A 24,965-nucleotide genomic window follows, 5' to 3' on the forward strand; every position below is an offset into this window, starting at 1 on the left:
TAGGGATGTAATTGCTGGATTTTATGGCAGAATATGTATTTAACTCTTCAGGAAACTGCCACACCGTTTTCCAAAGTGGCTGTACCATTTTGTATTCCTACCATTACTGTGTGAGGAGGCCTGTTTTTCTATGTCGTTACCGACTCTTGGCTTTATCTTTTTTGATTATACCTATTTTATTGGCTATATAGTAATGTCATATAGTGATTTTACATTTCTCTCATGACTAACTTATTATTTCATGTGTTTATCAGCCATTTATATGTCTTAAGTGAAATAACTGTTTCAGTCTTTTGCTTATTATTTAAATTGGGTTGTTGGTCTTACTGCATCATAAAGAATTCTTTAAACTATCTTAATGGTATCTTTTTTAGAGCAAAAGATTTTAATTTTGATGTTCAACTTCTCAGTTTTTTTTTTCTTTTATGGATTGATCATGCTTTTGATATCTGTACTTAAGACATTTTTGCCTATCCTGATATCACAGATGTTTTCTCATGTTCTTCTTGAAGTTTCTAGTGTTAGCTCTTCCATTTAGAATTATGGTTTCCTTTGACTTAATTTTTATGTATCATGTGAGATAAAAGTAAGGGTTTAAATTAATCTTTTTATATGTGGATAATTGTTCCCGTTGAAAAACTATTATTTTTCCACTGAATTACCTTTGAACTGAATTGACCATTGAACTCCTTGTGAATTGACTATAAATGTATGGGTTGGGTTTTGGACTTCCTGTTCTACTGATCTCTATGTCTGTCCTTATTCCAGTATCACACTATCTTGATTTACTGTAGCTTTAAATTTAAGTATTGAAATTAGGTAATAAGAGTCCTCTAACTTCATTTCTTCTTAAAACTGTTTGGGCTTTTTCAGGCCCTTTGAATTTTCCAATAAAATTTTAAGATTAGTTTATTAATTTCTACCAAAAAAGACTAGTAGAATTTTTAGAGATTGTATTGGGAGAGAATTGTCTCATCTTAATATTTTTCAATTCCAATCCATGAGCATGGTATATTCTTTCATTATTTACATCTTTTAAATTTCTCTCTGAAGTATTGTGTAGTTTCAGTGTATAAGTCTTACATTTTCTTAAATCTGTAAGTATTTTACTGGTTCATACTGTTGCAAATGGCATTCTCTCAAGTTCATAGTTGGATTGCTAATAGCTTGAATACTAAAGTATAGTTTATTTTTATATGGTGATATTTTGTCCTGTGAATTTGTTAATAAACTTGCTCATTAATAAGTTTTAGTAACTGCACACTCTGTAAGACTTTCTGCGTAGACAATGATATTGCCTGTGAATAAAGACAGTTTTTGCTGCTTCTTTCCAGTATGTTATGCCTTCAGTTTCTTTTTCTTATTGCATTGGCAATATCCAGTTCAAGGTTGAATAGTAGTAGTGAGAGTGGACCATCTTTGCCTATTCCTGAGCTTAGAGAAAAAGCATTCAGTGTTTCACCATGAAGTGTAATATTAGTTGTTTTTCCCTAGGTGCCCTTTATCGGGTTGAGGAAGTTCCTTTCTATTCTTAGTTGGGAATAAGTGAAAAAAAAGTTTAAAACATATGTTTGAATGGCTGTTATCAAAAAGATAAGAGATAGCAAGTGTTGGCAAGAATATGAAGAACAGGGAGCCCTTGTGCACTCTTGGTACAGCCACTATGGAAAATAGTATGGAGGTTTCTCAAAAAAGTTAAAAATAGAACTACTATATGAGCCAGCAATCCCACTTTTGGGTACAGTGAAATTAATCTCTCAAGGAGATAGCTACATTCCCATTATTCACAATATCCAAGACAAGGAAACAACCTCCATCCATTACAGTTGAATGGATAAAGAAAATGTGATATGTTTGTCTTTCTGTATACACATACACACACACACATAATCACAATGGAATGTTATTCAGCCATCAAAAAAAGGAAACCCTGCTATTTGTGACAGCATGGATGGACATTGAGAGCAATTATCCATCCAGATAAATCAGAAAAAGGCAAATTCTTTGTGATATCACTTACATGTGGTATCTAAAAAAGCTGAGCTCATTGAAACAGTGAATTAAATGGTGGTTGCCAGACGCTAGGGTGGGTGGAGTGGAGGAAATGGGAAGATGTTAGTCAAAGGGAACAAACTTGTATTTATAGGTTCTGGGGATCTAAGGTAGAGCATGGTAACTGTAGTTAACAATACTGTTTTATATACTTGAAAGATGCTAAGAATATAGATCTTAAATTTTCTCACCAGAAAAAAGCCAAAAGATAATTATTGAGGTGATAGATATGCTAATTAACTTTATTGTTAATTATGTATGTATATCAAGTCATCATATATACCTTAAACTTATACAACTTTGTACATCAATTACATCTCAGTAAAACTGGTAAAAAGCCAAGTCTGTTGAGGATCTTATAAGAAGCAACGTATTTTATCAAATGCTTTTCCATCTATAGAGGCAAGGATGTGGCATTTGCTTTTTATTCCATTAATGTGGTACATTACATTAATTTTCTAACAGGCAGAGGCTCTGTAAACTTCTAGAGGCCTATCTAGAGAACCAGAGGTGTTTCACTTTCAAGAAATAGGGTAACCATTAGTAATCCATTGGTATTAGTAGTTAATGTACATTAACTTCAAGAGACCAGAGTTAAAATTAAAATGTTCTTTTTTATTTAGACCAGTATACTTCAGATTTATCATAATTACTGCTGTAATAGTTTGTTGAAAGTAAGTAGAATAAGATATTAATATTCTAAGAAGTTCACTTAACTGATTGGGAAAGTATGGACACAATTTATATATTAATAGAATTTTTTCAATTGTATACTTTTAAAGACAAGTTTTTATAATACTTTATTCTTACTTGTTTTCACATTTTTAGATATGCCATTGCACTGGCCTTAAGGGAAAAACAGCGTGTAATATTTACCAGCCCAATTAAGGCTTTGAGTAACCAGAAATACCGTGAAATGTATGAAGAGTTTCAAGATGTTGGTCTGATGACTGGAGATGTTACTATTAATCCTACAGCATCTTGTCTTGTTATGACCACAGAGGTAATTTATATGGTGTCTCATCAGATCTTTCCTTTTTAATTTAATTAATGTGGCTATTCAATTAAAATAGCTAATGTTTTATTACTTGCTCTATATAGATAAAATGTAATACTTTACTTTCTGAATAGATTTACTTGAAAGGGATAAAGTTCATCTTTTAAAGGCATATTGTCAGTGACATGAAAATAGTTTGATGGTTTTCTGTAGTTTTAAGAATTTGAATACATTGCTTCAAATTAGTAGTGGCGCCTTGTTCCTTGTGATTTTTTTTTTCCTTCTGCATCTGAGTGTTGATACAAATAGATAAATAACTTTAAAAAAAAATACCCAATTATATTTAGCTGCTTCCCATAACTACAGTTAAGTTTTGCATATACTTACAGCATCTTACATTTTGTACAGATCAGCTGTCTTTACAGTACTTTTGTACATGCTTTAATTTTAATCTTTGCATTTTTACAAAGAGACACTAGAGAGCATAAATTTAGCTTCTTGTATGTAGCAGCCAAAAACATTGCTCACTTTTCATCTTGGTGCCCAAAATCAGTTCATTTCCATTTTCAAAACTTTTCTTCTATCTGTGGAAGATTTTCTTTAACTCAAAATCAGGATAGTGATTGCTAGAAAGTATCTATATTGTCAAAATGAAGTAGAAAAAGTGAATAAGCAGTATGAGGTTCATTGTATTGGTTAGGAGATAACTCTAAATTGCTCTCATATCCTAGAAAGTGTATGTCTTGGGATAAGTGCTGTACCTATAAGGAGGTGGCTTCATGTTCGACATATATAGAGATAGAGATGATAATAATTCTCTCCATGGATTGTATCAGATTAGTAATTGTTGAAAAATTTGGATTATTTATTTTGGATTTAGAAAAGAAATGTTATATATTTAAGATATGTAACCTCCTAAAATTATTTTAATATTTCCATTAAAAAAGAATTCCCCAGATTCCTTGTTAGAAGAGCTTTTCATATGTCACAATCTTGCTAAATCTTCTTTTACTTTAGATTTTGAGAAGTATGCTGTACAGAGGTTCTGAAGTTATGCGAGAAGTTGCTTGGGTCATATTTGATGAAATTCATTACATGAGAGATTCAGGTATATCTTCCTTGTTGTTGAGACGTGTTCTATGTTTTTTTTCTCTAAGAAAGGCATTAGGAATTTTGAACAAGTAGTTGTTGAATTTTCATGTGGCTAGAGTTCTAGTCAGCTAAATTGTGGACAACGTGATATATAGCATTTCCAGTAGGATCTGATTCAGTTACAGCTTCTTAAATAGTAACAATTTCTGGATGCGAAAATGCAAATTTGAATTTAAAAATGGGGTTAGTTTGATTTTAATAGAGTTCTCTAACATAACTAATGTTAAGGAATTTCCAAAACTTACAGCCTACAGTTTCTTGATTTTTATTTATTTTAGTTTTTAGAAAACTAAGAAATGCATGTGTATAGTAAAAAAAAAAAAAATACAGTGAGGATTATGAAATAAAAATGGCCAAAAAGAATAAAATATAAATATCCCTTTACTTGAACTGTTAAACTACTGTAATGGAAAAAGTAAGTGTACTTGGAATTTTGGATGGCTCTTGGAGGATGAAGATTAACAAACTCATTTAAAATTAAGTGTTTAATGTGCATGTACACACTTAAAACTTAGTTTTTATTTGAGCTAAAGCACTGTTAACCTCTATTTATAGTGAAAGTAATACAACTTAAGAAATCCTTTACTCTTTAAACATTTACTCTTTAACAAATTTATAAGATTAAATTCTGAACAGAGTTGTTTTGGTTATTAAATCATGAATCCTGTATTGATTTGTTCTTGTTGGGGGGAAATTTTCTAACTAATTTTTCTGTTTTAATAAAACTGACTTAGAGTTTTGCTGTTCATCAAATCTTTCATCTCTAGAGGTTATGAGGGTAATTTGGATGAAAGATGCTGTATGGTATAGTAATGATGTTTCTATGAAATTTGTTACTGTGACTTTCTATAAGCCAGTAACTTCTGTTTCTCAAAGTGGAAATACTATTTCCATTGTCATGGGACTCTTGTTAGGCTGTTTGAAAAAGATTCAGTTTGGAGCTGCTTTTTGCTGTTATTTCAAAGTACGTTGTCTTTATGGTGGTTTAGTCTGCTGACTTTCTACTAGATAAATTCAGTGTAAGAACTAAAGTAGTTTACAATAAGGGTCTGTGGCTAAAAATATCCTTGTGTAAAGTCATCTGCATTTCTAATTATTGATCTTGAGAGGAAAACAATTTTAGATTCTTATCAATAAAGTGACATTGAATTCCAAGATATATTTGTATTTTTCAGAGCGTGGTGTCGTATGGGAAGAAACTATTATTTTGCTTCCTGATAATGTTCACTATGTCTTTCTTTCGGCTACCATTCCAAATGCCCGACAGTTTGCTGAATGGATTTGCCATTTACATAAACAGGTATTTTCTTTCTCTTTTTTGATGTTTTCAGTATTTAAAATGTTGCAAGTTGGCCTTACTATGTCCTATACTTTGTTCCTAGTGCTGCCTAGAATAAACAAGACATTTTAATGTGAAACTACTTTTCAAATCAGGCAAGCTTATTATAATCAACTGACTATTTTTTTTTTAAGTGTGGATTTCTGGGTCCCATCTCAAACCCAATATATGAAAACCTCTGGGAGTAGGGGCCTAGAAGTTCTAACTTTTAAAAGCTCCCAAGGTGATCCTGATGATCTGCCAGGTTTGGAAACTACTGCATTGTACAGTGAACCATGAGTACACAATAGAGAATTTCCTCTAAGACCTTGGTATAAGGAAAAAACTGGGCATCTCCTGAGCATGTGATTTGATTTTTCTCATGTAAATGCAGACTTTTCATTGACTTTGTTTCTCTTTTTACTTTTCTAGTCCAATATCAACAGCATTAAAGGATTTAAAACAAGCATTTGTTCATGTATACTAAACTTTTTCTTGGTTTTATTTTTCTGTCCTTATTTTCCCTTTACACAAGAACCCTCACAAATTTATGTTTAACTATCTATAAGCTCTCTAATGATGTTTTTGTAAAACATGTTGCTTCTGAAGAATAGAAACCCAGTGGATCTTCTGAAGGAATTAGATCAACCTGCTGCTTTAGTCAGGCTTTGAAAAGTTTCTGTGGGGTGGAAAAGTTCCATTTTACTTAAGGGAGCATTCTGTGTTACCTTATTACTGCTCCATAGAAACAGACATCTTTAATTATGGCATCATAGGTATAGGGTATGGGTCTAAGATCATTATTGAAACTCAAATCATGTATTTGGCCCTGATTAGGGAATTAGTAAAACTGAACAGATGGTAGTATGATTTGATAGACCTAATTTTTCCAAATTTTTTCTTACCTGGTTTTTAAAGTTTTTTTTAAAAAGTGTTTTCTTTTTGAAATATTGAATTCAAAGATTTATCTCCTCAGAATCCTTTAGGTAGGTCAAATACATGGTATTATTTTGAAGAAACAAAATATATGCTTAATTATTTTTTTGTTTGTTTGTCTTTACAGCCTTGCCATGTAATTTACACAGATTATCGGCCTACTCCATTGCAGCACTACATTTTTCCAGCAGGGGGAGATGGTCTGCACCTTGTGGTTGATGAAAATGTAAGGGAGTAATTGTCATTCTTACATCTATAATATCATACCTTGCTGTTTATACCTGTTTTTCTTTAAACTAGGTAAGAATAACAGATCCATTTTTTTTCTTAAATAGTTTTATGGTCCAAAGTTATTAGTTTTTTGTATTTTTCTTTCAAAAATTATATTTAGGACTCATGTTTTTTTTAATTATTATTATATTTTATTTTTTAAACTTTTTTTATTGAGTTATAGTCCTTTTACAATGTTGTGTAAAATTCCAGTGTAGAGCACAGTTTTTCAGTTATACATGAACATAACATACATTCATTGTCACATTCTCTTTCGCTGTGAGCCACCACAGGATGCTGTATATATTTCCCTGTACTATACAGTATAATCTTGTTTATCTATTCTACATTTTGAAATCCCAGGGACTCGTGTTTTTTTTAAATGCATGAATTAGATTTCCCTCATTTTCCATTGTTTTCAAATGCCTGGAGAATAAGGGGCTATGGACACATTTCAGATATATTTCGCTTTTCCCAGTTTTATTATTATATTAAGTTATTATTTGAAGAAGCTTTGTTTTGAGGTATGAAAAATGTTTGGATTATGATTAGGTATTTGTTAAGTTACATAGAAAAATATCTGTAATTCCAGGGTGACTTCAGAGAAGATAATTTTAATACTGCGATGCAAGTACTTCGGGATGCTGGTGATTTGGCAAAAGGAGATCAAAAGGGGCGGAAAGGAGGAACAAAAGGTAATTTGGTACTTTGTTTTGAGAGAATTTTACATATATTTTCAAGTTACATTTTATGTTTTTTAACTTTTTTTCCTCAGGAAGCTATGTTAAAGATCTAGATACAGAATGATAAAATTGGATGAATAAAGGTTGATCTCTTTTTCTGATATGAGTTTTATTGAGATATAATTCATATATTCTACAATTCACCCATTAAAGTATGTAACTCAGTAGTTATTAGTATATTCACAGAATTATGCAAACAATTTTTTTATTGAGATACAAGTCATACCATAGAATTCACCATTTTTAAGTGTATGATTAAATGGATTTTAATATATTTACACAGTTGTGCAACTACTATTTAATTTCAGAACATTTTCATTAACTCAAAAAGAAACCCCATACCCATTAGTGGTCATTCTTCATTTCCTTCCAACCTCTTCCCCACTACCCCTCAACCTTAGGCAATTACTAATCTATTTTGTTTCTATTTTTCTTTTCTGTATGTTTCATATAAATAAAATCATTATATATATGGTCTTTTGCAACTGGCTTCTTTCACTTGCTTGTTTTCAAGATTCATCCATGTTTGAAGCATGTATCAGCCCTTCATTCCTTCTTATGATCAAAAAATATTCCATTGTATGATATACCATACATTATTTATCCATTCTTCAGTTGATGGACATTTAGGTTGTCTTCCACTTTTTAGTTGTTGTGACTAATGCTGCTGTAAACAGTCGTGTGCTGCAAGTTTTTGTATGCACATGTTTTCTTTTCTCATAAGAATACACCTGCGAGTGCATTTGCTGAGTCATATAGTAATTCTGTGTTTAACCTTTTGAAGTAATTGTCAAATTATTTTCCAAAGTGGCTGTACCATTATACATTCCCATCAGAAGGGTTATGAGGTTTCCATTTCCTCCACACCCTCGCCAGTACTTACTATAATCTGTGTAGTTGATCATGGGCATCCTAGTGAGTATGAAGTAGTATCTCAGTGTGGTTTTAATTTACATTTCTCTGGTGGCTAATGATGTTGAGGATCTTTTACTGTGCTTATTGGCCATTTGTTTATCTTTGGAGAAATATCTATTCATATCCTTTGCCTATTCAAAAATTAGATCCTTTTTGTTGTTGAATTATAAGAATTCTTTATATATTTTGGATCCTTGATCATTGTCAGATACGTGATTTCCAAATATTTTCCCCCATCTGTGAGTTAGAGTTGTCTTTTCATTTTATTGTTGGTTTCTGTTGAAGTACAAAAGTTTTAAATTTTGATGAAATCCAATTCATCTGGGTTTTTTTGTTGTTTATACTTTTGGTATCATATCTAAGAATGCTTTGCCTAACCCAAGATCATGAAGATATACTTCTATATGTTTTTTAAGAGTTTTATAGTTCTAGATTTTACATTTGTCTGTGATCCATTTGAGTTAACGTTGGGGTATGGTTTATGTCCTCTTTGCAGGACCATCAAATGTATTCAAGATTGTGAAGATGATTATGGAAAGAAATTTTCAGCCTGTAATTATTTTCAGTTTCAGTAAGAAAGATTGTGAAGCCTATGCACTTCAAATGACCAAATTAGATTTCAACACAGGTACTATGTAATTTCAGTATAATTTCAATGTTATGTGGTTATGTGAAAATGAATGTAAATGTATTTCTGATAAGGCATTATCTATTGTGTATTGTTAGGATATGCAGTTCATCTTACAGTTACAGGAGTAGGTACTCATCACATCTGTAAAAGCTTTAAGAGGCCCCCAATTTATCATTTCTTTCCCTTTCTTCTGTCTTTTACTGGAAGATATGTACATTGTTCTATATAAAATCCAGAGAGCCCTACTAAGAAATACCAGACTCATACATACCTTCTTATACTTCATTGCCATAGCTCCTTGGTTACTGTGGTTTTCTATCTAACTACTTAAGGTAAGTCTCTTAGTCAGACTACCTTCTGTTATGCTTCGTTCTTCTAGAAATTGAAACCAGAAAAACCTGCCCTTTACCTAACTAGGGTTTAATTTTTGTATAAAATACAATACCTTCTAGCAGATTAATAAATTATTCCCATATGGTAATGTAAATGTAAGTCACCTAAAGTCACACAGCTAGATAGTAGCATTGCCCAGGCAAAAATTGCAGCCTGCTGAATAACCAGTGAAGTTGCACAGTCAGCCTTTTACGTATCTAATTCTGTACAGTGAGAAATAAATAATATCTTTAGTCATCCAAAATCAAATTCAGTTGTCTTATTTTCTTTATCAAGGTGTACAGGTCTAATCTTGGGTATTTTAAAGCTAATTTTTACTTATCCATGGGTAAAAATAACAGATGACAGATAACGCATATAACCTTATAAAGCCAATAGTATTTTAACTTTTTGACAGTGAATTGCTCTACTTAGAAATGTTTTCTTAAAATTACCAGTGATGGATATGCTTAATGTTTCATAGTTATATATTGGTGAAGTCAACAAGTAATTATTGACTATCTTTTAATAGACATTGTACAGGAGAGCAATGTAATTGTTTAGAGCATAGGCTTCAGGATTGTTGATCCGACAGTTAATACCAGTGCGCATCATTTGCTCTAAGCCTCACTTTCCTCAGTAGTGGGTAATAATAATCCCTGTGTTCTATTTTTGTTAGACTTCAGTATTGGATGTAGACACTTAATGTAGTTATTGTTTCTATTTTTATAGTACTCTTATTCATGGATTAAGTCTGCTAGATGTATTTTGAAAGGCGTAATTATTAAATAATTACATAGTAAATTTTATCTCCTTGCCCTTCTGACTATATCTTAAATCCTGACTCTTACTCTTTATAGACTCTTATTCTTTGCAGTGTGTGAAATTTGGTATCACTGACTCACCACTGAGATACTGATATACCTTTGGCTTTTCTCTCTTAGATGAAGAGAAGAAGATGGTTGAAGAAGTATTCAGTAACGCAATTGACTGCTTATCTGATGAAGATAAAAAGCTCCCGCAGGTATATATTTAATGTCATTAAGTATGGGTAGTTAATTAACAGGTAGCATAATTCACTTTGTATTTCCTGCTTTTATTACTATTTTACTGCACTGTTTGCACACTGTAGTAAATATGTTGCATTGTGCACTGCAACCTTGATTTCTATTTTAAACTTCTAAAAAGGTGACAAAAGGAAAAATTTGCTGCCTTGAGGGAACTTTTCTCTGAAAGCTAGCACGGTCTGGAAATTACTGCTTCTGTTCCTAATACTACAAAATTTTTAGTGCTAGTTTTAAGTCAGTTTTTTAATTCGTAAAGCTACCAAACAACAGTAGAGCACACCTAATGAAAATTGTATATTTAGAGAGGCATTTGATGTCTACTTTGCTTTAATATGGTGTTTTCCTTTGACTATTGGAATTGCCTGAGGAGTTCTAAAGTAAACTGATGCCTCACTGCCACTCCCAGAGATTCTGATTTAATTGGTCTAATGGGTGTCCTAATCATTAGAATCTTTCAGGAGCTCGCCAGGTTATTCTAATGTGCATCCAAACCTGAGAACTAATGCTTTAGTCTAAACTAGTACTATATGAATAAAGTTTTGTTTTGTGAAAAGAAAAATTAGAAGGTCATACTGTGCTTACAAGTGTTTGCTTTGATTTATCTGGGATTTAAGATAAGACTGCAATATCATGTTTCTTGGCACTTAAAATAGTATTTAATTTACAAAATCTTACTGTCATTTTTCTTTCCAGCTGAATTATTAGTATCTAAGGGCTAAGCCATGTCTTTATACATCTTAGTTTTCCTACCACATTTCTAATAGTAGAATTAATGGCACTTAACAGTGTTAATGATGTTCAGTATCACTAATTATCAGAGAAATGCAAATGAAAACTACAATGAGGTATCACCTCATACCAGTCAGAATGACCATTATTAAAAAGCCTACAAATGATAAATGCTGGAGAGGGTGTGCAAAAAAGGGAACCCTCATATACTGTAGGTTCAATGTAATTTGGTGCAACCACTGTGGGAAATAGTATGGAGATTTCTTAAAAGACTAAAAACAGTTACCATATGATCGAGCAATCCTAATCCTGGGCATACACCTGGAGGAAACTCTAATTTGAAAAGATACATGCACTTCAGTGTTCTTAGCAGCACTGTTTATAATAGCCAAGACATGGAAACAACCTAAATGTCCATCAGTAGATGAATGGATAAAGAAGTTGCAACACACACACACACACACACACACACACACACACACACACACACACACACACACACACACAGAGGAATACTATTTAGCCATAAAAAAGAATGAAATGCCATTTCCAGCAACATGGATGGACCTAGAGATTTTCATACTAAGTGAAATAAGTCAGAGAAAGACAAGTATCATATGATATCACTTATATGTGGAATCTAAAAAAAATGATACTAGTAAACTTGTTTACAAAACAGAAACAGACTCGCAGACATATAAAACAAACTTATGGTTCCCAGAGGGGAAGGAGGCTGATAAATTAGGAGTTTGGTACTTACAGATACAAACTACTATGTATAAAGTAGGAAAACAGTAAGATCCTACTGTATAGCACAGAGAACTATGTTCAGTGTCTTGTAGTAACATATAATGAAAAAGAATATGAAAAAGAACATATATATAAATGTATACCTGAATCACTATGCTGTACACCAGAAACTAACACAACATTGTAAACCAACTATACCTCAATTTAAAAAAATAGTGTTAATGAGAATGAACTCTTCAATAATTCATTTGTTTTTAGATAAAGTGTATATTTATATTAAATGTTCTTTATAATTATTTATTTCCTTTTGGTTTTAGTTGGCCAGGATTTTTTAAGTTTATTTTGTGCAGATAGAAACTTTGCCCTCATAACCTTTAATTTTTTTGGAGAAGATGAAGTGATGCTGAAAAATTTGAATGAGGAAGCAAAGCATTTGTAAAGTTTATTTAAAATACGCCTTTCATATTAAAGAAAGCTGGGACAGAATTATATTGTGTTTTAATAATCTGTGAGAATACGAGTTTCAGTTTTGTTTTTTTCTGAAAAGTTTATATAACATTTCTTTAAACATCATTCTTTCTTGATTATCCATTTTTCTTTTTTATGTCTATATATTCTGGGTTGTTTTTAATTGAAGTATAGTCAGTTAACGTGTCAGTTTCTGATGTACAGCATAGTGTCCCAATCGTGTATATATACATACATTCATTTTCATATTCTTTTTCACTAAAGATTGTTATAAGATACTGAATATAGTTTCCTGTGCTATTTTTCTTAATTTGTTAGTTTAACATTTTAAAAGTTCTTTTCTTCACATCATTGTAAAATAAATTTATTCCAATCGTAGGTTGAACATGTTCTTCCTCTCTTGAAGCGGGGCATTGGTATTCACCATGGTGGTTTACTTCCTATTTTGAAAGAAACTATAGAAATTCTCTTTTCTGAAGGATTGATAAAGGTATGATTTTATTTTTATTTATTATGCCCTAAAATTGTGTGAATAGTTTTAAAATTATCAAAAACCCTGTTTATACGCAACTTTTTATTGTTATTGTTATTTTAGGTAGGTCATGTGGAATGACTTAGATAATGAACTTGATTTTTATATATGGTGTTATACTTCCCAAATTTTAGACTGTAGGCAAAATGTTTCTTTTCCTATTCTTAAAGTAAGAAATGGTAACATTACTGAATACAGGGTAGAATTTTCCAGAGTATTATCAGACCTAGAGTTGATCCTGTAAGTGGACTTCTTTCTGTACACAGATTAGAAGGAGCAGTTTAGAGAAGACAAGGAGAATTGGTGGTTAAACTTATGAAAGTTATTTAGGATGTTCTCATTTACACCAAAGAGATTCTAATTTAATTTTTAAATTTATCAATGTCTGTACCCAGAATGGGATGTTAAAATGGGAAACACTCCAAAATGTAGTCGTAAGCTTTTACATGACTCATAAATTATTTTATGTTTAAAAATCAGATTGGAATTTTAAACATCAGATTGGAGATTTGTCATGAGAACCTCATCACTAAGTAGGATATTTAAAAGAAATTTGTTCACCCAAAATACCATACTTGAAATATTTTAGGTAGAGAATTGGTCACTATTTATACCTGTGTCTGAGTAGGCCCTGTTGATGTTCTCATATAGATTGCATGTTTTGTTGAGGCCTATTTTATTAAAGAATCTTTTAAGTAATATTTGTGGGTTGTAAAATTCACACAGAACTGTTGCACGTAAAGTAAAAAGTTAAAGACCACTGTTGCCCTTGAATTCCCCAAAATAGCCACTAGCATACATACAAATAATGTGTAATTTAATTTTTAAACAAAAAAAGTGATTATACTACCATGTTATTAACCAGTTTTGTCATATGCATACCAGTAGTCTACTCTAAGTTACTACCACTGAAATTTAAGAAAGACTATATCCCTGATTATAAATTTCTGAGATGCAAGGGACATTAAATATTATAATATAACTTCATTATAATAAATATAAATTAATTGCATGTAAATTGAAAAATTTTTGTATATAAAATACTAAAATACATCTGGGGATAGCAGGCCTTATTTTTTATAGAGTTTCATTAACTAATTTTAAAATGATTTATTTATACTTGAATACTTTATTTATAAAAATAGTTTTTCTAGCTTAAAATAAATGTTTAATTGTATAATTATTCATTCATTTAGGCCTTATTTGCCACAGAGACTTTTGCTATGGGAATTAACATGCCAGCTAGAACTGTTTTATTCACGAATGCCCGAAAATTTGATGGGAAGGATTTTCGATGGGTAGGTAAAATAATTCATATATTAAAATAACTTTTAGCTTTAATTGTTTTACCTAAGTTGATTTTGGCTCATGTAGTGCTTGAGATTTTCAGTTCTAAATACGCAAGAACTTGTACCTGAGTAATAAAAGAAATTCATCAAGGTTAAATTTTAGGTCCTTTACATCTTCATCCTTTAGCTGGCAAGAGGATGCGGGGTAAACTAAGTGAAAGAGTTTGGTGATGAGAAATAAGTGTGCAAATGAATAATGAATGTTTTAACACATTTGAAATATATCTAGAATTTTTATTTCTTTAAGTTATTTAAAGCTCCTCTACTATAGTGGCTACAGTTGTAGCTCACTGTTTAACTCTTCAGGTTTTAAATAAAGGTTTTAACAGGTTTGCACATGTCTTTTCTAAAGCAAAAGAGGAGAGGAAATTGGGATCATGGATGAAATTGTGAATTGGAGTAAAAGTAAATCCTTAATCCAGAGGCGAGTAACCCATTCAGCAAGACAGTTACCAAACTTAAACTATGGGCCTAGGACAGCAGTAGGTACTGAGGATGATAAATTGAAAACAAAACCAAACCAGTCCCTCCTGTGAAGAGACCTAGTAGCAGGTGAAAATTTATGTTATGTTTTCTGAGAAGTATATATAGGAAGGATAAAGCATAAGGAAAGAAGTCACTTATATGAGGGATCAGGGAAAGTTTCACATAGAAGGCGGTCCTTAAACTGAGCAACAAGAGCAGATGAATATTTACCAGCCAGGCAGTGGACCATCGCAGGGATGAAAAGCAGATGGAGGAAGAAAGATTCCAATTTGAGTACTTACGGCAAACCAAAGAGTCACATAATATGGTGTTTGAGGAGAATTGTAAATAGTCAACTGTACCTTTTGTTCTTGAAAATGATGATTTGTTTCTGCTTAAACAAGTTTTTGGCAGCAGTTATTAATCATCAAACGCTGAAAACTCCCATGGTAGAATTTTAAAGGCAAAACATTTTTCTCGATTTGTTTTATTTTTAAATCTGTTGGATGCTAAACAAAACAGAAATGTAAGTATAGTGAGGCAGTGCCATTTCTCTTTAGAAATTTTTACATAGCCTTCAGAAATCTCTGTAACTTCTGACTTTTTTAAATCAAAAGAAGGCTAACTCATGTAGAATGTAATTTTTAATTATAAAGCAGTTAAATGCCTTTCATATGTTTTGTTTTAAGTTCATGTAAATTTTAAAGTTCTTCATAGTCTGTTTGTTTGAAATTACTTAATTCTTTGAATAAAATTGGTGCCACAAGAAAATAAATGTCTTTCATGACTTTACATTCTCCTTGGCATCCCATGGACTCCAGGGTAATGAAAAGAAGTAAAGTGGATGATTGAATTTAAGAAAATGACCTTTTCTTGATTCAAGATCATAATTATGAAATCCAAAAATCATAGTGTGTCATAATGTAATGATACTCTTGAGCCTTGTTGAGATTTTATTGGGCTGCCTTTTTGAAACGTTCTTTTCTGATCTTTAGGGTTGGCTTTTTTTTTTTTTTTTTTTTTTTTTTTTTTTTTTTTTGGTTATCTTTTTCTGATGCCTTCCTTGCTCCCAGGTTGTTAGTCTGTTTTTTATGCTGTCAGTAATATGCCTTCTAGTTAGCATAGTGGTTTGTAACTCTTCTTGAGTCATGTTATTTTTTGAGAATCTGAAGACTGGACCCTTTCTACAGGAAAACAAGTATATATGCACTTACAAATAAAACTTTACCCAGTGTTCAGATGGTTCAGTGTCACCCTAAAAGATTATCTACGGGATACTTACTAATCTTTCTCCCTTAGCTGGTTTTTACTGATGAATGAACTCTTCTGAATGCCACGGATATATACTGAGAAAGTAGAAAATTGGGCTTTTTTAGTGTGTGTTTATTTTTATATTAATCTCATTTGGAAGTTTAAAAATGTGTTATGATCAACTCAGAACTGGCATTTAGTAGAATTTGAATCGTTGTTTACTTTCTTGGGCTTCGCTGTTTTCCAGAATATGTAGCTCAAAGATGTTTCTATGTTGGTGAATTAACCAGTCTTTCTCTGTAGCTATTTGATAATTTTGGAGCTAAAATTTAGTTTTGCAACATTATTCTCAAGTGTTGTGCATTTTTGTGTTTTTACTTAAACTTTCCTAGAAATTCATGTTTTGAATCATGTTTCCTTTTTTGGAATGTATAGCTTGTGCTTGTGTATTTTATGATAAAAATTTGAAGAATTTTTTTTTTTACCAGATTTTCTCCTAAACTGCATTTTTTAATATGTTCATTCAGATTTCCTCTGGTGAATACATTCAGATGTCTGGTCGTGCTGGAAGGAGGGGAATGGATGATAGAGGAATTGTAATTCTCATGGTAGATGAAAAGATGAGCCCAACAATTGGGAAACAACTGCTTAAGGTAACCGAGTTAACTTTCTGTGCCTTCACTAGAAATTAAAGAAACATACTTTAGGACTACATCGAAGTTAGTTGTGTCTGTTCAAATACTTTCTGAGTGGATGAGTTAATTTACTAAACTGTCTGGGCTTAGGAAAGAGGAAGAAGGTGACTGCTCAAAGTACTGGTATTTTGTTACCCTACATTCTAATAGCAAAAAAGCAAGTCATGCAATGGAGGGACATGAATTCGTAGAGAGGGCAGAAATGTTTACTTTGTCCTCTAAATTTAAGATACCTCTGCATCTGTCCTCTCCACTGCACGAATTGCTCTTTACCTATCAGAACAGGAAGTAGGGCAGATGATAATCAGTATTTTGGGCAGTTACCTTTCTCTGCCTTTATAAGCCCAGGTAGCTTAATAAAGTAATTCTACAATCTACCATTCTAATTTAGCTTATTGAGAGATTATAAATATCCCAATAATAAGTTAAAATTTATAAGCTTTATATTGAATTAACCTGTTCATTTTGCTTGCTAGTATTTGTGTTTTGGATTGTCTAAGATTTTTATTTTCATTTTGTTTTGAAGATCTTCTCAAGGAAGTTTGATCTGGTTGCTTTCCTCCTCCTCAGTGTTTTAAGGGATTATTAAGTTGATCCCTAGAGAACACTGTGAATAAGATAGGAAACTTAAACATTAGTTAAAAATATAAAATTAACTTCCGGCTGATTAGCTACTTGAAATAGAGCTTCAAAACACATTAAGAGATACAAAGGTCAGTGTCTCTGAAATACACTGTGTTCAAGTTCTAAGACTTAGGAATTGCGTGCAGAATTTGAGATATGGTTGTAGGTATGCTAAAGCAAAAATAGGTAAATATCTAGTTTTTTAGTATGTTTTTATATGCATGAACATGAAACTTATCTGTACATAGTCATGGTGATCGTATGGTTTCTTATTTTCAGTTTCAAAAAACACTTGGAAATCCATTTTTAAGCATTGCTTATGTAAAGAAGATGCCTCAAGGTTAAAAATTAGTATTTTTATTATTTTGTTTAAATTTTGTCAGATATAATAAACAGTTTTTTCCTTCCTCATACTCTGTGTGGAAAGAATTGAATGAGGACATAATATTTTAATAATAACATCTGGTTCCTTTAGTACAGATTTCTTTCATTTCATTTACTTGACATCTCTGGATTTGTTACCTTAAAAGTGTAAAGTTCTATATCATCTTTCATTTCATTAAAAATTTTTTAAAAAATTTTATTGTGGAAAGAACACCTAACATGAGATCTGCTCTCTTAATAAATTATTAAGTTGTAAAATATGTTGTTGACTATAGGTACAGTGTTGTATAGCAGATCTCTAGAGCTTAGTTATCTCTTGCTTGAAACTTGATGCCCTTTAATTAATGACTACCCATTTACTCCTCCCTTCAGTCTGACAACCACCATTGTACTCTTTGATTCCATGAATTTGAGTATTTTAGATACCTCACATCAGTGGAATCATGCAGTGTTTTTCTTTCTGTGACTAGCTAATTTCACTTAGCATAATGTCCTCAAAGTTCATTCATGTTGCTGCATATTGCAGAATTTTCTTCTTTAAGATTGAATGGTAATTGTATAATAATATATTTCTCCATTGGTATTTTCAAGGGATTGGTTCCAGGACCCAGCATCCCTACATATACCAAAATCTGAAGATGCTCAATTCTCTTATGTAAATGTCATAGTATTTGCATATAACCTATGCACATTCTCTCATATACATTAAATCATCTCTGGATTACTTATAATACCTAATATAATATAAATACTATGTAAATAGTTGTAAATACAATGTAAATGTTAGTAGTTGCCTATGTTGCGTGGCACATTCAAGTTTAGCTTTTAGGAATTTTTCTGCAGTTTTTTTCCCTTCGAGTATTTTTGATCCATGGTTCATTAAATCCTCAGATGTGGAACGCGAGGATACTGAAGGCTGGCTGTATAGCCATATTATTTAGCGTCCAAATTAGGATACTGTAATAGTGAAAGAAAGGGCTATTAGTAATTATATCAATGTAACAGGTGTAAGTTGTGGTTACCCTAGGCTCACTTGGATACAGTGTTAAAATGCTATGTTGAAATTCTGGTGACTGAATTTAGAATAGGTATATTCTATAGCAGTTAAGAATAAAAAAGCAGAGTTTGAGGTTGAAAATAAACATTTGTATTTTTGAAGCCCCAGATTTCTTAAAGGAGGTAAATAGTAGAAAAGAAAAAGAATAGTAGAGGCTTGGTCTTTTTGCAAAATTGTGAAGTAGCTGAAGTTGTCTTTAATTCCTCTCTTCCTCAAGAATGTGGTTTTCGTACTAATTCCCCATCTCCCTTTGGCCCTGTTTTCAAGGAAAGTAGATAAAAATTAAGGTTTTTAAGGACTTACTAACTATCCCACTTGAGTGAGTGGCTCTTAATTTTTTAGAAGTTAAAGAATACTACCATTTGAGACTGTTGAAAGTTCTGCTCCTTCTCCTCATAAAATCCTATGTGGATACATTTATATTTCTAAGTGTAATAAGACTGGCTTATAGACCTCAATTTAAAAGCCCCTGACTACCCTAAGAGTAGTTGTGTATTTTGCTCTGCCATTTAGAAATTTGCATGTTTTGTGACACTTCATTTCTAAATATTTCAGCATGTGTCTCCCTATAATTTGGTCATTCTTCTATAATCATTTTTATCCTTAGGAAGTATTTGCATTTTTAAAAAAATATTCCTGAAGAAACATTGTAAGAAAAGTTTAGATCTCAAGGAAGTATTTTGGATATAAGCCTTGTTTCAAGCTAGTCACACTATTGTAGATAAATGTTTTATTCTCTCTAGCCATTAGCTAGCCCTTCTTAGGAGGAGAAAGAGGAATTATTGAAGTGAGGATAAGAATGGCCTGTAAATTTGTGGAAAACACATTAGCAGTTTTATGTTACTCTAGGAAGCTGAGAGTTTCAAGATAACTAATTTTTATCTGCATATCATTCTGAAATAAATTTAGCGTGCTCTGTCAGCACAGGCTAGGTTATGCTGCAGTAACAAACCTAAATCTCAGTAACTTAACGGTTTCTCTTATGTGTTTTTTGGAGATTTACAGAGGAGGTTTTGCTTATCATTATTGTTTAGGAATTCGGGCTGGTGGAGAGACCACCATCTTGAACATTATCAGTCACTGCCAGAAGGAAGAAGATAGCTTTTCACACCAGCAGTTAAATACTTGGCCAGGAAGTGATACACCACTACAACTTACTTGCCCTATCCCCTGGGGACAAAATGTGTAATCCTGTCAAGTACTTAGAAGGCAGAGAGCTAAACATACTTGGCAAACAGTATTTTAACTGCAACTGTCCTATTTAGTGATTTTTTTTCCCCCTTCATTTTCCCAAAGATCAACTGTTTTGTCACTTTATATTGGTCGTTTAAAGGAAAGAACTTAATATATGTCTCTAGTATTCCCTAATGCAGACTAAATTATTAAGCAGTTTAACAGGTTATGAATATTTGTGTGAATTTATTTGAAAAACCTCCAACATTGTTTTTTTCTCTCTTAGGGCTCAGCTGATCCTCTAAATAGTGCTTTCCATTTGACTTACAACATGGTTTTGAACTTACTACGAGTAGAAGAAATTAATCCTGAATACATGTTGGAAAAATCCTTCTATCAGTTTCAGCATTATAGAGCAATTCCAGGAGTAGTAGAGAGTAAGTATAAAATTACCATAACAGCCTCATTTAGATAGGAGACTAAATAGCAAAATTACTGCAACATTGGCTGTTTTGGCCAATTTTTTTTTTTCTGGTAAGCCACATCTTTGTCCTTACATAAAGTAAAGTAAAGTAAGAACTACAGTCTGGTCATTGTAACCAACTAGAATGCTTTAAGTGAAAGTAAGGAAACTGTCAGGATGAGTTTCTGTAGTTATTTCAAATTTAGTATGGTTTATTGCTAGAGACATATCACATAATAACTCATGTTTATGAATAGGGATGTAACAAACAACCTGGTGTATTAAAATTTTACCTGCAAGAAGCATGTATATTAGTCTTATCCTTTCACCATTTTCTCATTATATAACATTGCCATATCATATGTTTATGAATGATTAAGGAAACATATATTTTAACATGGATTTTAGAATTTTTAGCTCTCAGTAGTAAGATAATGTTTTCTAAAGTCCAGAAAGTAATTGTTCCCTGGTAAGTACATTCAAGTAGAATTGTGTATTGTGTGTTAATCTCTAATTTTAGAAGATACTATGGCTGATCATCATATAGAGCTGATTAAAATCTAAAATTGAGGCAAAGATTTAAAATACTGGTTTGGGTAAGTCTTATAAAAATAATGTATAGGGGAAAAAAAACCCCAAATTTAGCAAAAGATGCAAAGGAAATTTAAGATCATTTGCAATCTCACACAGAGACAGCCACTGTTAACAATGAGTGGTTCTTCCACATTTTTCATACATATTTTTTATATAGATTTTTAAAAATCGTGATCAGATACGCAGTTTGGTAGTAATAATGATGGTACTTACAATTGATATCATTTGTTAAACATTAATCATATGCCTAGCCTTGTGTTAAATGCTTTACATTCACTAGCTCACTGATTCTGGCTTTTTAAAATTTAATTTCAAGTATCCTTTGAATGACTGCATAATAATTTGTATTTTATAAATGTACTATGATTTATTTAACAGTACACGCAAATTTGAGATATCTTTCTATCACAAGTGGATGGCACTTTCACTCAAGTTATATGTAGCTGCAAGTAAAAGAAGTGTAATAACGTGCCCTTAAAAAAAATAAAAAGGTGGGGAGGGTATAGCTCAGTGGCAGAGTGCTTGCCTGGCATGCACGAGGTCCTGGGTTCAATCCCCAGTACCTCCATTAAAATAAATAAATAAACAAACACACAAATAAACAAAAACAAACCAACCAACCAACCAACCAACCAACCAACCAACCAAATTACCTTCCCCTCAAAAAATAAAATAAAAGAAAAGAAAAGAAGAAAAGGCTTAGACCATCCAAGTGAATTAAATTCTCTCTCTTTTTTTTTTTACCTTTACCTGGACAATAGATCATAATTATTTCCTCTTTCCTTAATTTCTTCGATCTTAATTGTGAGTGGCTGCTTCATTACAAACTATGGAGCTAAAAAGAGCTTTGGCATCATTTTACAGATTTTTTTTAAGGCCTAGAGAAGTTAAGCCAGTATGTAAAGTTACACATTTGGTTGGTAACCATTTGAAATTAGAAATCTTGGACTCCTGCTTTTAGCCATGCTGCTTTTATTAAAACATGGGTCATCCCTTTTTAATATGATGAGAATAGATGCAATAACTTCTCTGGATGAAAAAAAAGGGATGAAAAAAATAATTTCAAAAACTTGAGCTGGCTGATTTTAAGACTTACCTTTACTTAAATTTCCACAAGCAAAGCTATTGAATCTTAAAAAAAAAAAAAAAAAACCTCAAAATTAATCACAAATGTATAATTTTGGATCACAATACATTTTATTATTTTCTTGTATTTAATGCCATTTATCTTGATAATAAACTGCAGCCTTAGCAAAGAGAAAGTATGATTCTATTCTCAAAGAATTGTGTTTTTAAAGGAGCTATTAATCTCCGCACCTCTCACAAAAATAATATATAATAATAGAATGAAAATATCATAGGATTTCAGTACAGTGTGCATCTGAGTTTGAATTAAGTGGGTATTAAAATCAAATTAGTCCTGAAGAAGGAAATATAGTACACATTGGAGCACTTACTTTTGTTTTTTTCCACCCATTTTTTACAAAAATAATGTATTTGAACAATTAGTAAACCGCTTTTTAAACTTCACATTGTATTTTTTTTGTAATTCCATAGAAAATATCCCAGATAATAGCAGAGGGTAGAGGGAGAACTCTCCATGTATTTTCCCATTTATTTAAAGCCCTTCTTAGGACTTGTGGCTGGGCTCAGATTGCTCAATAGGACTTTAACCAAGACTAGCTACCCACTCTAAGAACTTAAATATTGCCACCGTTTCTCTATCCCCTGTCCTTTGTCTCCCAAAGCCCCAGCTGTTGTCACTGTTGTTTTCAGAGTGATTCTAACTGACTTACCTTTTAAGAGGATCGTAACATAATCTCTGACCCCTGGCGTTGCCACTGTACACTAGTATCATTATGGAAGCAGCAAATAGAAAGACTAGCAAAAGCATAACACTTTTAATGGGAGAGGTAAGAATTTAAGTGATGAAAGTGATAATCGATGAGGGAATTGCAACACCTTTAAGTAGTTTGCAGGGCTGAGTAGTGTGACCAAAAAAGAGTATATAGTGTAAGAGGAGATGGTTAGAGGTGATAGGGGCTATCCTTTGTGCTTTTGATATGCAGAATATGTGTTGAATGAGGTTTATTCCTGTTTCACTTATTACTTGTGAGAGTATAATTCCTTTTTCTATTGATATGTAGAATCTTTTCAAGAGACCTGGTATTATTTTCATCACCTTAAGTGAACCAACATTAAAATGTAGACTGTTACCTTTGGAAGTATAGATTTAAAGTTTATTTTACAAATACCATGCTTTAATTTTTATAATAAACTTAGATGGCTGACATACATGAGGTGTTTTTCATTTTGATGTTCTGAATCTACAATAGATTTTCCAAGGAGCCATAAAACTTATAGGATTTCACTGTTCCTTTACTGAAAAGAAAAATGCAGGTCTAATTTTAATCTTTTCATTTAGTTTCTTTAGTAGATGATGCCATGATTGTCAATAATTATTATTAATAATGACCATTAATAATTAAAATAGAGAATGCCATGGTTATTGGTAATAATCGAGTGCCTAAAAAACTATGAGGATCAGATTAAATAATTTTAAAAACTGCTTTTTCAGCTATAAAGTCCTCACCACATGTTAGCTGCCCTTGCCATCATACACCCTTTGCTGATTGTCTCTTCGGGTTTCAGCTGGAGTCAAGACATTCCATAGAGCTAATCTGTGCTCCTCATTCTGCCCTGCAACCCTCCTATGCCTGTTTTTAATGAAAACCAAAAAGCTACCAGCCACCAGGTGGTTGTTCTCTATCTCTTTATAAATGGGAAATGCTGTAACTTGCCCTTTTTTCCCTTCTTGAGGTGCTTTCTGAATGCATATTGTTTGTTCTATTCTGGACCACCTCTCATACCCCAAGATTATACTTTGATTCCTCAGTTCTATAGACTAAATTGAACACAGGGATGAGAAATCCTCACTGATTGGAAGAATAGTGAAGAGTTGTTTGGTAGGCATATTCTTTTCCAAAAATAAATCATTGTCCAGGGGTAAGAGTGAAATGAGGCAAGATAAAATCCTTCTGCCATTCAAAGTGGTTATACCTTCTGTAGGAGAGGACTCATGAATGAACTCTGTTGACAACACCCTGAGAGTTCTAAAAGTAAGTGTTTGTTCACAGTGGGAAGGAGGCATAATGGAATGAGTGAGGAAGGGAGGTCAGCACTAGATGCAAGAATTAGAGCAGGGAATGCCATCATAGATGGTTAGATTAACTGAAAGGACAGTTGCTGAAAGGGGCTAGTATTTTGCCCACTGACTGAGTAGAGGGATTACTGCGGTTGAATTGCCTGTCTTCAGTTTTAGAGACCTAGTCCTAGGAGGTGGTGAAGGCCTGGTGACATTAGCAAACTGGATTCTTTGCAGAGAGTTAAAGCGGCATATTATTTAGAAGATCCAAAATAGTGCTGTCCAGTAGAACTTTCTAAGGAAGGTTAGGGTTAAAATATTCTATGTCTGTGCTATTTAAGTACTGAAGTCAATAGCCACTTAATTGGCTATTGAGCATTTGAAATGGTGCAATTGAGGAGCTAAATGTTTAATTTTATTTAATTTTAATTAATTTAAATTTAAATAGCCACACAGTGTCTTCTGGCTATTACATCAGAAAGTGCTGACATAGAACATTTCTACCATCATATAAAGTTTTAAGGATAGTGCTGTGTTCAACAGTGTAGGTTCAGAATTCTCAGAGATAGTCTCCTCTCTCCAATCCACAGGAGAGAATTAGCTCACCAGATAAAAATCACTGTCAATTCAGGCTCACTTTGAGGATTCAGTTGGTGAGTTGGGAAACTGTGGAAAGAGAGAAGGTGAACCATTATGGCAAAGGGAGAAATAAGACGACAGTATGCCTTACGGTTGTCTCTGAAGCTTTTCCTCAAAATTTCTAATTTATGCAATCTGCATTTGTTTCCTACTGTGGTAGTAGGGAAAAAAGATATATCTTTGGTATAATTTAC

The 24,965-nt window shown here is 32.3% G+C and overlaps 1 protein-coding gene and 1 non-coding gene across 3 annotated transcripts in view; both read left to right on the plus strand.

Annotated features, from left to right (window-relative positions):
- MTREX (Mtr4 exosome RNA helicase) overlaps positions 1–24,965 on the plus strand; it is an 81,020-nt gene that overhangs the window by 20,460 nt on the left and 35,595 nt on the right. For both annotated transcript variants that reach the window (XR_006728765.2, XM_010966283.3), the window contains exons 6-16: positions 2,881–3,055; positions 4,067–4,157; positions 5,377–5,501; positions 6,583–6,681; positions 7,318–7,420; positions 8,880–9,011; positions 10,331–10,410; positions 12,780–12,890; positions 14,129–14,230; positions 16,525–16,650; positions 20,217–20,367. Coding sequence is in view for 1 of the 2 variants with exons in the window: in XM_010966283.3 (XP_010964585.2) it covers positions 2,881–3,055; positions 4,067–4,157; positions 5,377–5,501; positions 6,583–6,681; positions 7,318–7,420; positions 8,880–9,011; positions 10,331–10,410; positions 12,780–12,890; positions 14,129–14,230; positions 16,525–16,650; positions 20,217–20,367 (1,295 nt within the window). In the remaining variant the exon portion in view is untranslated. The remainder of the gene's footprint in view (positions 1–2,880; positions 3,056–4,066; positions 4,158–5,376; positions 5,502–6,582; positions 6,682–7,317; positions 7,421–8,879; positions 9,012–10,330; positions 10,411–12,779; positions 12,891–14,128; positions 14,231–16,524; positions 16,651–20,216; positions 20,368–24,965) is intronic.
- Positions 21,483–21,555, plus strand: TRNAA-GGC (transfer RNA alanine (anticodon GGC)). Its single transcript has one exon. It is a non-coding gene; the product is annotated as a tRNA-Ala (tRNA).

The sequence above is a fragment of the Camelus bactrianus genome, chromosome 3, assembly GCF_048773025.1.
Source record: "Camelus bactrianus isolate YW-2024 breed Bactrian camel chromosome 3, ASM4877302v1, whole genome shotgun sequence".
Taxonomy (NCBI): Eukaryota; Metazoa; Chordata; class Mammalia; order Artiodactyla; family Camelidae; genus Camelus; species Camelus bactrianus.